At 37.7% G+C, this 14,715-nt stretch overlaps 1 protein-coding gene across 1 annotated transcript in view; it reads left to right on the top strand.

Moving 5' to 3' along the window:
- The window catches only part of LOC101603562 (BRCA2 and CDKN1A-interacting protein-like), a 90,337-nt gene extending 76,029 nt beyond the window's left edge, over positions 1-14,308 (top strand). Inside the window, exon 2 of the mRNA XM_045154128.1 lies at positions 13,327-14,308. Within this exon, the coding sequence (XP_045010063.1) occupies positions 13,327-14,246 (920 nt within the window). The 3' untranslated portion in view covers positions 14,247-14,308. The remainder of the gene's footprint in view (positions 1-13,326) is intronic.
- Positions 14,309-14,715: the final 407 nt, after the last annotated feature.

Here is a 14,715-nt window from a genome sequence, read left to right as displayed (position 1 = left end):
TAGCTGCATGCCACTATTGCACTTGTGTGAGCATCATGTCAGGTTGTTTGCTTCTGAGTCTCTTAGACTTTGAGTGGCTTGGACAGATGTTTGCCACTTGCCCCTGGCAGCTCATGTTGTGCCTTCCAGCACTAGATGGGCTAATTATCTGAGGACTGGCTCTCCTCTGGATTCCAATCAGGTCTCTCCATGGTCCATGTTGACAGCAATTGTTATCTTCAGCAGTAGGGATTTACTATTAACCTCTGGTGGGTAATCAAATGCTCTGATAGAAGTGTGTCAGTGTGTCTTGTTTGTTTTGGGAGATCTAGTAAGTCTCTCTGATCAACAGCTCATTGTGGATGTAAACCACATCCTGGTACAGGGAATTACAGACCAGCACCATGGGAAAATAAAAAAGCAATATCCAGAGAAGAAAGAGAAACAGGAGAAATTTGAGGTTAGGTTTTGTCTCACTCCAGGTCCCTACAATTCAGGTGCTCCCTCTAAGGTTTGCTTGAGGATTCCACTTTTTAGTCTGATTTCCAGGATATAGGATTCTATGGTACTAATTCAATTTGGGTTCAGATTTTGTGCCCCCTTCCTTGCCCTTCCCCCAAGCCCTACCCTCCATATTGTCTAAGCCTCAAGATGATGTTTTGAGGAAGAAAAACCCAATAACAGATCAAATACTGTGAAAAGCAAGACATTGCAATGTGAAATGGGATCTCAAGAGAAGAACTTACATTTTTTTAAGTTTTGCTATTTTGTCAGAATGGAAACAACTAACAGCCCCACAAATTTATGCACATCTTAAATTATTTGAAAATGTCTCAGTGTACCCTGCAGATAGTCCTCAAGAAGCAAATCTGCATTATTGCAAGATCAAAAGCTTAAAAAATGTGATCTCTGTTTTTCTGTAGTCCAAATTGTCACTGATTTAAAAAAAAATAATGGAGAAAACAGCTATTACTGTAGAGTGGAGAGACAGCAATATTTTGATTTAATTCAATTCCTTAAGCAACATAGGAGTTCAAAGACTTCCAATGAATAAATAATTTGGGGTCAAATTCATATTAATTAAAGTTTTTAGCTTCCTACTCCATTACATACATAGAATGCATAGTCCTAGGAGATTGTATTTTTTAGCTATATACTTTACAAATTATTCCGTGTGCAATTTTATGATTTTTATAGGCTAGCAAAGCAGTGACGCTGACTGTTGTCTAAGCCCTTAGCCTGAAGATTTAGACTGTACTGTCCTGAGTTATAAAATTATAGGGAAACCCTTCCCCATTACCAGCATCTCTGCCCTCAAAAGACAAAAGTATAACTCTTTGTGTCTTTGAACAAATGAGTAATGCTGTGAATATGTATAGACATGTGTGCATGGGCTACCCTTTGATAATTGTTTTAACAGAAAGTCTTTGTTACGTCATCAAAATAATATTATCATAATTAAAGCAAGTGTGATGATTTCTATTGATTGTCAGGTTGTCAGGACCTGAAATCACCTGAGGTATTATGTAAATTATGTAAGCCTCTAGGCATGTCTCTGAGGGATTACCTTAATTAGGTTAATTTAGGTGAAAATGCCCACCCTGATTATAGTCAGCACCATTTTATGTGCTGGTTTCACAGATTGTGTTTAAAAATAGAGAGATGGCTAGTATCAGTATTTATTCCTCACTGTGTTGAATGTGACTGGCTGTCTTAGGCTCCTACTGTTATGCTTTCCCTGTTAGGATGGACCATAAATCTAGAACTGTTAGCTGCAATGAACTCTTTCTTCTTTAAACTGATTTTTGTCATGTATTTTGTTCTAGCAACCAGAAGTTGACTACTACAAATTTCATTATTTAAGATTTCTGCCAATTCATTAGAGGACCATTTAGCAATACATAGTGAATGGTATTCCACTAGATTTGTCTGTTTTCTGATCTTAAAAGAACTAGTCATCTGATGTATAGCTTTTCTTGTAACTCTAATGGCTTTCACTTGGGAGGAATGCTTACTTTACAAATCAGAGCGTGTCTGGGAAAGAATGCACACTAAATCCTTCCTGAACTAGAGCAAGGAAACTGTGGTATTGTCAGTACAACCCCTGCAGGAGTTTTGACTATTTTAGTTTGCTAGAAGAGTGCTTGAAATGGTTATTTACCCTTTTAACAAACTTATGAAATAAATATTTCTAGAGACCAGCTTGACCCTGGTTACCCAGTAATCAGTAGATAATTTTGCTTTCCACCTGCCTGACTTTGTGTGTCTGTCTGTTTTCTATAAGTGTAATTTAAAGCCTTCTTAAAAAATATTGTAGATATGGTTATAGCAATATATAGTAGAATGGTATTCAGGAATTCTTTGGTTCCTGATAATGATTCTATAAAACAATATGTACACACACACACACACACACACACACACACACACACACAGTTGCATGATGACAACGTAGAACATTCTTGGTATCTAGAACATAATTTGTTACATGACACTGCTTTTCATTATAAGTCAAATTTCCATTTAAAAAGTTAAAAATAGCATACACAAACAATTGTGAGAAAATGACTCTAGAATAGCATTCATTCATTCACTGGATTTTTCTGTAACAACCTATGGCTGCTGAAAGCAGCATTAACTATTCCAAGTGGAAGTGTCTACCTGAACTAGAACTCTCTTTTTTACCACTTAATCATGTATTTAAACTAACAAAGAAGTTGGTTTATCTAATTTTGGTTGACCCACTGACAGCCCTTCCTTTCTAGCCTTCCTTTGCCTAACCCCACTTTAATTTTTCTGTCTCCAATATCCTGCCCTTCTACTTATATATCCATTGTCCTCTCTCCTTAAGCATTTTCCCCTTACATTCATCATAGTTCCTTTCTACCTTGCTGACCTCTACTGACTCTTACTCCATATATATACAAATCTAATGTTTAGGATCTGCATATATGAGAGAACGTGCAATGTTTGTTTCTCTGAGCCAGGATTACCCCACTAAGTATAATCTTTTCCAGATCTATCCATTTTCCTGCAAATTTCATAATTTCCTTTTTCTTTACAGGTGAATAAAACTCCATTGTGTATGTGCACCACCACATCATTATTCATTTATCAGTTGATGGGCTGATTCCATTTCCTAGTTATTGTGAATAGAGCAGCTATAAACATGAGAGAAGTATTTCTATATTAATAGACAGTCCTTGGGGTATATGCCCAGGAATAGTATAGTTTTAGGCCATATGGTAGTTTAATTTTTAGCTTTTAGAGAAACTTCCACACTAATTTCCATAATGGCTAAACCATGTTACATTCCCCCAAACAGTAAATAAAGGCTGTTCTTTCTCTGTATCTTTGCCAGCACTTATTGTCAGAGTAGTTTTAATTTGCATTTCCTTGGTGGGCAAGGATGTTGAACATTTTTAAGAAATATGTATTGGCCACTTATATTTCTTTTCAACACTCTCTATTTAGTTCCTGCGGTGGTTTGAATGTAAATGTATGTCCCCCATAGCTTTAGGTATTTTTAATAAAATAATTTAATTACTTATTTGCAAGCAGAGAGAGACAGAGAAAAAGAGACTAAGAGGCATAGAATTGGCACATCAGGGTCTCCAGCTACTACATACAAAGTTCAGATGCATGTACCACTATATTTCTGGCTTTATGTGGGTACTGGAGAATGTAACCTAGATTGTTAAGCTTTGCAGACAAGCACTTTAACCATTAATCCATCTTTCCAGCCTAGTCTTAGGTATTTTTGATTCCTCTTCCTATTTAGTCTTCAGCAGATAAAACCCTGCTGTCAGGGGTATGTATAGAAAGCCAGTTTGAGATCAGATTCTTTGTGCTTGCTGATGTCAGTTCTGTCCATTTGCTGTGAATATATGATGGAGTGAGCCATCTTCCTCTGTCATGATGATGCATTCCCTGGAATGTGTTGTAAGCCTGAAATAAATTCTCCCTTCCCATAAGCTGCTTCTGGTCAGGTATTATCCCAGCAACAAAAAGTAACTGCAACAGTAAAATTGGTACCAGGAGTGGATTCATTATTGTGACAAATATGACCATGTGGGTTTTGATCTTTAGAAATGTGTTTATTGGAGGAATGTGGAAGGACTTGTTACACTGTTCTGGAGAAGCCTTGCAGAATTGTAAGCAGAGGTTGAGGGGCTGTTCTGGTGAGAGTTTGAAATGCTAAATGCAGATAATTGAGGACTATGAAGACTTGGCTTATTAAGATTCAAATGTGAATGAGAGAACTTTCTTGGGACTATGATACTGGTGGAAATGCTGGCTGTATCCCAGCCTTTCCCTGAGAATTTGCGCAGGTTGAACTTAATAGTAATGTACTGGTATGTCTGACAGAAGGTATAGGACAGAAAGACACAAAAGATGTATGGCACATCACAGGAAAAATTCAAACAATTTTGAGTTATAGGCAAAGAAACTAGATTTATATTACCTAAGCTGCAATTGTTAAGTAGATTACTGTCAGACACTGCCAGGCACAGGCTGGAGCCTTCAGAACACGGGTCTGAGTTGCCAGACATGGCTGAAGACCCCCGGGATACAGGAGGCCACTCACTCTCCAAGCCCAGCACATCTGAACTTGCTTTGCCCATAGCCCTGTGACCTTTGGCCAGTTGCCTAGGAAACTCCTTATCAGCCAGCAGCCTTCACACAGCCCATCCCCCTGCAGCCCTCTACCCACCACTATGTAGATCACCTGACTCTCTTCCTTTGTGCTGGAATGAATGTCCCTAGGCATTGGCTAGCAACCTTTGAACCCAACAGTCCCCTTAGGATCCTCTTCCCAATCTCAACTGCTTATAAACCCATTTCCCTATTGAATAAAGGGAGCTGTTCACAGAGACTGCAGCTATAAAGATGAACCATGGTTTTCTGTGGAGACCTGAAGATATTTTCGACATATGAGGACTGTATAACAACTACTATGGAGAGCTGCTGGTTCAGAATGGAATTTTTCTTGGGCTGTGAGTATATCAGCTGGTGGGGGCGGGGAGTAGAATTCAAAACTCAGAGACTTCTTTATCACTGGTTATGGCAGTTGGAACTACAGATGTTTGATGTTTACTTACTGGTTATTTATACTGGACCACTGCAAATTAGTATCAACTTTTTGAAATGGAAATATTTACTCTGTGCCATTATGCGCTGGAAACATCTAACTTGTGTTTGGATATTACAGGACTTACAGTTAAGTGAAAGACTTGAATCTCAGATGAGACTTTGGAGATTTAGTCTATTCTATTGTTTTATGTATGAGGTTTTGTGCTAGTACCATTCTTTTCTTATTATAATGAGTGTGTAATATACCATGAAATCAGGAATATTGCCATTTGTGGCATTATTTCAATGTTTTTAGGATAGTTTTAGCTGTCTAGGGACTTTTGTAGTTCCATTTGATTTTTTTTTTTAATTTTTAGAAAACTTTATTAACTAAAACTTTGTATGGACACATCATATGTTGGTACCATCATTTCACTCCTCACTGTCACCACTCATTTTAGGGCTTTCTTTTAGTAGGATTGCTGGTATTTCTCATGGAATTGTGTGTTATTACTTAGCAGTCAGTCATTGTGTAGGTGGGTGGGGGAGGGAGGAAAATATGTCCGTATATTCCCTACCAACCTGTAGTTCTTAAATTCTTCTGCTCCTTCTTTAGCAAAGTTCCCTGAGACTTGGTGAGTGTGTTTTAAGTCTACACCAGTATTGAGTTCTCAGCAAATTCTGGATTTCTGCTTTGGTATGTTTTGAGTGTCTGTCTCCATCACCCTGGCTCAGGTTGTCAGGCTTGCCATGGAAGCAGCACTCTTTCTCATCTATCCCATTCCACTGTAGTTTTATCTGGGCCTCGGCTGTTGTGTGTCAGGTGATTCATTTCCTCCCACAGGGAATTAGCGATCTTTGTTTTGTTGATAGATTTTTGTTGTCCTCAGTTCTCACTATTTTCTTCTTTTTAAATATTTTGTTATTTATTTATTTGAGAGAGAGAGAGAGAAAGGGAATTGGCATGCCAGGGCCTCCAGCTGCTGCAAATGAACTCCAGATGCATGTGCCACCATGTGCATCTGGCTTATGTGGTTCCTGGGAAATCAAACATGGTCCTTTGGCTCTGCAGGCAAGCATCTTATCCACTAAGCCATCTCTCCAGCCCGTCACTATTTTCTGAAAAAGGAAACTGATTCTCCAATGGAGAATGAGATCAGGATAGGTTAAAGGGGATAAGTATTGGTATTTTAGATGGATTTTGATTGGTGTAGCCTCATGTTTGGACACAGACTAGGAGGAGCTTCTTAATGGAGTCCATATTCATGGTCTCCATAGGATTTTGACTTGGTTCACAGTTCCAATTATGGGTTCCACTGAGTGGATCTCATAGCCAGAGAGCTGTTGTTTACCAACCTAGGCTGTGTGCAACTGTTGTACAGTTGTGTACATCTTGTCATATAGCACTGCCCCCTGCTTGCTCTCAACATTATAGGTCACTTTCCTCCAACAGCTCATATAGCATTTTTCAGCATTATATGGGCTAACTATCTGGGTATTACTTCTTCCAAACAGATAGATCTGTTGATGTTGTGCATCAGAAGCATGTGGCATCTTCAGCAACAGAGTCTCTTACCTTTTACCACAGGAGGGTAATCAAGTGCTTTGACAGAAACCAGTCTTGTTTTGGGGCTCTTGTAGGTCTCTCCAATCAACAACTCAACATGGGTTGTAACCAATTTCTGGTACTAGGAGTTACAAGCCAGAGCCAAATGTATTAGGGTTATGCTTCATCCCACCCTCTCCAAAGCCCTGCCTACCAGATGATTCCTCCATGCTTCTATTGAGGGTTATATCTTTTAGTCCACTATCCAGCAAGAAGGTTCTATGATAGTAATTCATTTTGGATATGGGTTTGTTTTTGCATATATTTCCCCACCCTTCAGTTCCCCTCTCCCCAAGCACTTCCATCCCTCTTATCTGCCCTTTGAGTTGTTTATCAGGTATGCTTTCAACTCAGTCTGTTCCAGTTTAGGAATCACAGATTAGTGAGAGCATGTGGAATTTGTCTTACTGTGCTATGTGAGTTCACTTAGCATAATATGCTCTAAGTCTTTACATTTTCCTACAAATTTCATTATATTTTTTTCCTTCCATCTGAGTAGAATTTCACTTAGTATATATGTACTACCTCTTCATTATCCATTTGTCAAATGATAGGCATTTGGGCTAATTTCAGTCATTAGCTATTGTAAACTGAGCAGCTATAAACATGGTTAAACAAAGATCACTGCAGTGAAGAGTGGAGCCTTTAGAATAGGTGCCCAGTATAGAAGAGCTGGCTCAGTTGGTGGCTCTATTTTCATCTTTTTCCATATTTATTTTCATAGTGGTCGTACAACTTTGCACTCCAACCAGCAGTGAATGAAGTTTCTTCTTTCCCTGCATCCTTGCCAATATTTATGTCATTTGATTTTTTTAATGACTTGTATCCTGACTGGAGTAAGGTGGAAACTCATAGTTGTTTTAATTTGAATTTCCCTCACAGTTAAAGATGCTAAACATTTTTTAAGGTATTAGCCATTTGTATTTCTTCCTCTGAAAATTCACTATTTAGGTCTCTGTCTCATTGTGTTGATGGGTTATTTGATATTTTATTGCTTAGTTTTTTTGTAGATTTTACATATTAAGCCTTTGTTAGTGGTATTTTGACTATTTTTCTCTTTTTTAAAGGATGGTTCTGAAATTTTAATTGAGATTGCAATGAATATTAATATTCCGTATAAAATCAGATATTCTGAAAATAATTAAGTTTTCTCCTGCCACTAAGACTTCAAACACTGTATTCAATAGCAGTGGAGAGACTGGACATCTTTGTCTTATTCTAGAACTTAGTGTACATGCTTAGAGATTTTATCCATGTAGGATGATGTTGGCTTTAGGTTTGTTATATATAACCCTTTATTATGGTGAGGTATGTTGCTTCTATTCCTAATTTACCTCTTTATTTATTTATTTTTTGTTTTTTCGAGGTAGGGTCTCACTTTAGCTCAGGCTGAACTGGAATTCACTCTGAATTGTCAGGGTGGCCTCGAACTCATGGCAATCGTCCTACCTCTGCTTCCCGAGTACTGGGATTAAAGGTGTGTGCCACCGTGCCAGGCTTGTCTTTTGTATTTTTTTATGAAGGACTGTTGAGTTTTGTCACATACTTTTTTTTTTTTTTTTTGTATATTGAGGTGATCATAGGATTTCTGTCCTTGAGTTTATTTACATGACCAGAAGCACCTGATGGGAGAAAGGAATTTATTTTGGCTTAGAGTCTTGAGGGCAAACTTCATTATAGCAAGAAAAACGATAGCATAAACAGAGCCTGTACATCACCTTGTCATGACAGGTGGAGAGATGGCTTAGCAATTAAGCGCTTGCCTGTGAAGCCTAAGGACGCTGGTTTGAGGCTCGATTCCACAGGACCCACGTTAGCCAGATGCACAAAGGAGCACACACGTCTGGAGTTCGTTTGCAGTGGCTGGAGGCCCTGGTGTGCCCATTCTCGTTCTCTCTCTCCCTCTGCCTCTCTTTCTCTCTCTGTCACTCTCAAATAAATGAATAAAAATAAACAAAAAAAATATTTTTAGGGATGAATAGATGGCTTACTGGCTAAGACATTTGTCTGCAAAGCCAAAGGACCCAGGTTCAATTTCCCAGGACCCACATAAGCCAGATGCTCAAGGGGGTGCATGTGTCTGGAGTTCATTTGCAGTGGCTAGAGGCCCTAATGTGCATTCTCTATATGCCTCTTTTTCTTTCCTTCTCTCTCTCTCTCAAATAAATAAATGAAAACATTTTTAAAAAATATATTTTAAATTTTTATTTATTTGCAAGGATAAAGAGAAGGATAGAAAAGAGACGGAGAAAAAATGGAAGAGAAAAAAATGAATGTGTGCACCAAGGCTTCTAGAACCTACAAATGAACTCCAGATTCATGAACCACTTTGTGCATATGGATTTATTTGGGAACTTAGGAATCAAACCCAGGTTGTTAGGCTCTGCAGGAAAGATCCTTAACCTTTCTGCCATCTTCTCAGCCTATCTTGCTATTAATTTCAAGCCTTAAGGTATTGTGGTTGAATAAAGTAAAAGAGTTATTTCAATTTTCCTGAAGTTGTTGAGGTCTGAGAGTGTTCTGTTATATGATCTATTTTTATAGAAAATTCCATGGGCTACTGAGAAGTGTGCATATTTTGTAGAGCCTGTATTAACTGTTCTGTAAATCTCTGATAGGTCCATTTGATCTATTGTTTAATTTAGCGCCTATGTTTATCTACATTTTTATTTTATTTTTGAGTTGACATGTCTATTGGTGAATTTGAGTGTTGAAATAATCTCCTGTTCCTCTGTTGGTATACCTCTGACTTTATATCTAATAGAATTTGTTTTATAAAATTAAGTACACCTATGCTTGATACATTTATATTTAGAAATGTAACATCCTCTTGGTGGATTGTTCCCCTAAGCAGTATGAAATGACATTTTTTAAATCTTTTTAGTTATTTTGTTTTGAAATATATTTTGTTGCATGTTAAAATAGCACTGCCTGCTTGTTCCCTCTTGCATTTTCATGGAATATCCTTTTCTGTCCTTCTTTCTTCCCTGTAAGTCTCTTTTTGATGTTGAAGTGAGTTTTTTGATGATAACAAATAGATGGATCCAGTTTTCTAATCCAGTCTGTTAGTCTGTGTATTTTATCTTAATACTTTTGTTGTATTTGGTGTCTTATTAGTTTTCATTTGGTTTTCTTCCCCTTTCACACATAGACTCTTGAATTTCCTTCTCTTTTCACATAGAAGAAAATTAGCCTTCTCTTCTATGTGAAATACTCCATCTGATATTCTCTGAAATGCTGGCTTAGTGCTTATGTATTTTTTTAAGCTTAATTTTGTCATGAAAAGTTTTTCTTTTTCTTTTTACTGCTAATTGTGTTGAAAATAATAGTTTTGCTTGCTAGATGTGATCTTTCAATAATTTAAATATATGATTCTAAGCCCTTATGGATTATAGAATTTACATTGAAAAATTAGCTGTTATTCTGTTATGCCTGCCTTTATATTTGACCTGTTGTTTTTCTCTTGCTCCTTTCAGTACCTTTTCGGTGTTCTGAGTTTTTTAATGTATTGAACATAATATGAGAGTGAGTTTCTTTTTTGATCATCTGGTGTCCTTTTTGTCTCTTGTGCCCAGATGGTCATCTCTTTCCCCATACTTGGTCAATTTTCTTCTGCAATTTTATTAAGAATTATAAATAAGCCATTAATCTGAGGGTATTCTTCCCTTTGCTCAAACATTGGCTATATTCATGGTATCTCAAATGTCTCTCATGTTCTGTTTATGTTTTTAAACAATATTTTTATTTGTTTATTGGAGAGAGAAATAGACAGAGAGAAATAGGAAGATGAAAAGAGATTTTGTATGGGTATAAAAGGGCCTCCAGATACTGCAAATGAACTCCAGACACATGTACCATGTTCTGCATCTGGATTTATGTGGGTACTGGGGAACTGAACCCAAGCTTTTCAGTTTTGCAAGCAATGCCCTTATCCACAAAGACATATGTCCAGTCCTCATATGTCTTTTGAACATGTAATTGGTTTTGACTAAGAATTATGAATTTCATCCTGTCTTCAATGCCTAGTAGTTTGTCTTCTACTTGAATAATTCTTTTGGCCTAAGTTTACATGAAGCTTTTTGCTAGCCAGTGCTTTTAACTTCTGAGATACATGGAACTTTTTTTTTTCCATTTTTTATTTATTTATTTGAGAGCAACAGACACAGAGAGAAAGACAGATAGAGAGAGAGAATGGGCGCGCCAGGGCTTCCAGCCTCTGCAAACGAACTCCAGACGTGTGCGCCCCCTTGTGCATCTGGCTAACGTGGGACCTGGGGAACCGAGCCTCGAACCAGGGTCCTTAGACTTCACAGGCAAGCGCTTAACTGCTAAGCCATCTCTCCAGCCCACATGGAACTTTTTATTTGACTCATTATGCGTTTTATTTATAGCTTAATTTTATTTTTGTGTTTCTTTAGAATTTATATCACTTTATTGAATTCCATTTTCATATCCAGGTATGATTTCTTCACATCGAGCAAATAGACAGATTGTAAACATCAGACTCAGGGGTACAGAGGGTTTCTGGGGATAAACTGCTACCTGAACTCACCAATGCCCTGTTGGTGGGAAGTAGGTAGGTAGGGAACAGACAGGATGTGTTTGTGTGTGCATGCTTGTAAGAATGTATTCTTAGAAGTCATTTAGGCATTTATTTGTGTCTTCTTTGAATTTATTCAGGGTTTCATCCAAGTATTTATGTTTGTCTAATTTGAGTTCTTTGCATATATTTGTAATCTTTCTTTTTTCTTGAGTTGTCAGGAATTTCCTTTTGCAGCTACAATGGGGACCCTGTACCATGGGATTGATAGTTCTTAGGGGAGATATATTTGCTTAATTTTTAAGTTAATCTTTTTGAGTTGAGATTTACCCATATAGATATATTACTTGGTCATATTTTTCTGGCATACCTGTTTTATGTGAGTATTTGGAGTGGTTCTTGGTGCTGTGTGTGTGTTCATTTGTCTTTGTTTTTGTGTGTGCTGCTTTGAGTTTAGTCTTGTAGATACTTGGTTGTGCTTCTTAGATGGGTTAGGTGGGGTGTTTTCTTATCAGCTGCAACTACACCCAGTGTCTTATAGGAGTTCCCATGTCATTACTGAATTGTCAGCAGACTCAGGGAAACAGAGAGGTCATTGGGAAGAAACTGGTACCTGAATTCACCAATGGCCTATTGATGGGAAGTGGACAGGTGGGGAAAAAAAAAGGATGATGGTATAAAGCTGACACCTGAATTCACCGACTGATGATCTACAGGAGCTGGGCGATAAAGAGGCTATCAAAGGAAACCTGGCACTCAACTCACTAATGTGTGATCTATGGGAGCCTGGGTAACAGAGAGGATTTTGAAACAAAGGTAGCACCTGAAATCACTAATGGCTGTTCTGCAGAAGGACAGAGGAGCCCTCTCATTGTTATTTACATTAATCAACAAAAGTAGCCATTCACAGATTCCCCTGAATAACATGAGCCATCAAGAATCACAGTCCCTCATATATTAGTGAGATAAATAGATTTATGACTTCCATGTTAAAAATCTATCCATACTATCCAAATTTATGAGCAACAATTAAAAAAAATTGTTATATGAATTTATGGAGCTGTCCTCACACTTCGAGCTCAGATTGTCTGTGATTCTTTCTATTATGCCATGGCCTAAATACTATGGAGAAGGTGTCTTCAGTGCTATTGTGAAATATGCTTGAGCTCTGGCTTACACATTCCTTCCACATTAATGATTCCTTCATTCAGAGAAATTACAGGTTTTTTTTTTTTTTGTTGTTGTTGTTGTTACCTTTGCCTATTTGCAGGGTTCTTCTAAGAGGATGTTATGATATTTATTTTATAGTAAATATTTCTCATGCCTTATTGAGGCACAATATCTGGAAGCTCCTGAAATAAAATTTTTCTCATAGCTCCCTCTTTAACACTCTGTTCACCCATAATTCTCACTCATTTTTGACATGTACTCCATAAAGACTTAAATAAAATAAGGCTGAAATAGGCTAGTGATTTTACCTAGCATGTATATGCAATGCAATTTTTTTCTAACTTTGTATAAAGGAATTCCAAAACGATATTGGCTTTTCTAAACCAACTTCCACATGCCTTAATTCTTAAGAAAGTGAGTAATTGTGATCTCAAATGCTAGTACTTCCTGCAGCATTATTTAACTTTGGGCATTGAAATATAGGGAAACTAAGAGGATTTTCCATGCACCCTAAATAACTCGTGTGTTAGCATCCTATTGCAGAGGTTCTGGCACTGAAGTCCACATTATTTTATAGAGTTACTTGGCAGTAGATTTGATGAAGGAATTTTCCTTGGTAATCCTTAGATAACATTAGAAGCAACATCAGAATTACCTGATTTTATAGCAGTTTATGAATTAGAGAGAATTTATGGTGGTTGAAAATATCTAATAAAACTTTTAACACTGCACTTCACTCAATATACTTGAATACAACATTACTATATTGTGATGGTCTAAGCCAGTTGTTTGTTACCTACTCCAGTATTGTGATGCCTTCAGGATATTTGCAAAAGAGGCTCAGTCAAATATTTTGTAGAGAGGCATACAACTTTAAAAGGGGTAACTTCAATAAGCATGTGCATTTGAATACAAAATCTAGAGAGTTAAATCAAATCAAGAAAAAGGCAAACATAAGAATGTTCTTGGCGGCCGCCGGCGGCGCGGACGGCGAGCGAGGAGGAGGAGGAGGAGGAGGAGGAGGAGGATGACGTCGAGGACGAGGACAGTGACGAGGAAGACAGTGACGAGGACGAGGACGACGAGGTCATTGACGAGGAAGTGAATATCGAATTTGAAGCTTATTCCATCTCAGATCAAGATCATGATGGAATTAAGAAGTTATTGCAGCAGCTTTTCCTTAAGAGTCCTGTGAACGCAGCAGAACTAACAGATCTCTTGATTCAACAGAACCATATTGGGAGTGTGATCAAGCAATCAAATGTTTCAGAAGACAGTGATGATGATGTGGATGAAGATGAGATTTTTGGCTTCATAAGCCTTTTAAACTTAACTGAAAGAAAGGGTACCCCGTGTGCTGAACAAATTAAAGAGTTGGTTCTAAGCTTCTGTGAGAAGAACTGTGACAAGAGCACAGTTGAACAGCTGGACAAGCTTTTAAACGACACTGTCAAGCCTGTGGGCTTTCTCCTTAGCGAAAGATTCATTAACGTCCCTCCGCAGATTGCTCTGCCCATGCACCAGCAACTCCAGAAAGAACTAGCAGAGGCACACAGAACGAACAAGCCTTGTGGGAAGTGCCACTCCTACCTGCTGATTAGTAAGACATTTGTGGAAGCAGGAAAATCCAGTGCCAAGAAGGGGCACAACAGCCCAAAGCAGAGTGTGCTGATGTTCGCAAATGCCGAGGAAGAGTTTTTCTATGAGAAGGCCGTCCTGACGTTCAGCTACTCAGTGCAGGAGGAGAGTGACACGTGTCTGGGAGGCCGATGGTCTTTTGATGACGTCCCAATGAAGCCCTTGCGGACCGTGATGCTAATTCCAGGTGAAAAGATGAATGAAATCATGGAAAAACTGAAAGAACATCTATCCATCTAGTCCATTTCCCCTGGACAGTGATGGGTTTGTTTTTACAGAATTACAAGAAAAGTCAGTGGAGATTTATCAAAAAAAACCTCATGACTTTATTCAGATTCAAGTCCTCTACAAAACGTAGGGTTCTGTTCCATGTGTCTATGACACATTTATGAGATACTTTTTTAAAAATTTTTGGTCAAATAATGATTAAAAACTTAAGAAAAAAAAGAATGTTCTTTAATATTTTATTATTTTAATATACATATATACATCTATCTATCTATCTATCTACCTATCTATTCTTCCAGATTTTATTATAGGTTAAAATTTTAATTTTAAGAAGTTGAACAGTAATCTCCATGTGGTATAAAAGAAATATCAAAGGCTATCCTGTCAGTTTCTCCAATTATTTAGTTTGCCATTTTACATTCTGTTGGGGAAATAAGAATAAGCAATTCATTTTTGAAAGAGAGTAATCTTGCTTTGATGG

The sequence above is a fragment of the Jaculus jaculus genome, chromosome 1 (genome assembly GCF_020740685.1).
Source record: "Jaculus jaculus isolate mJacJac1 chromosome 1, mJacJac1.mat.Y.cur, whole genome shotgun sequence".
Lineage (NCBI taxonomy): Eukaryota > Metazoa > Chordata > Mammalia > Rodentia > Dipodidae > Jaculus > Jaculus jaculus.
The sequence above is the reverse complement of the archived record's forward strand: the minus strand, read 5'-3'. Positions and strand labels throughout refer to the sequence as shown.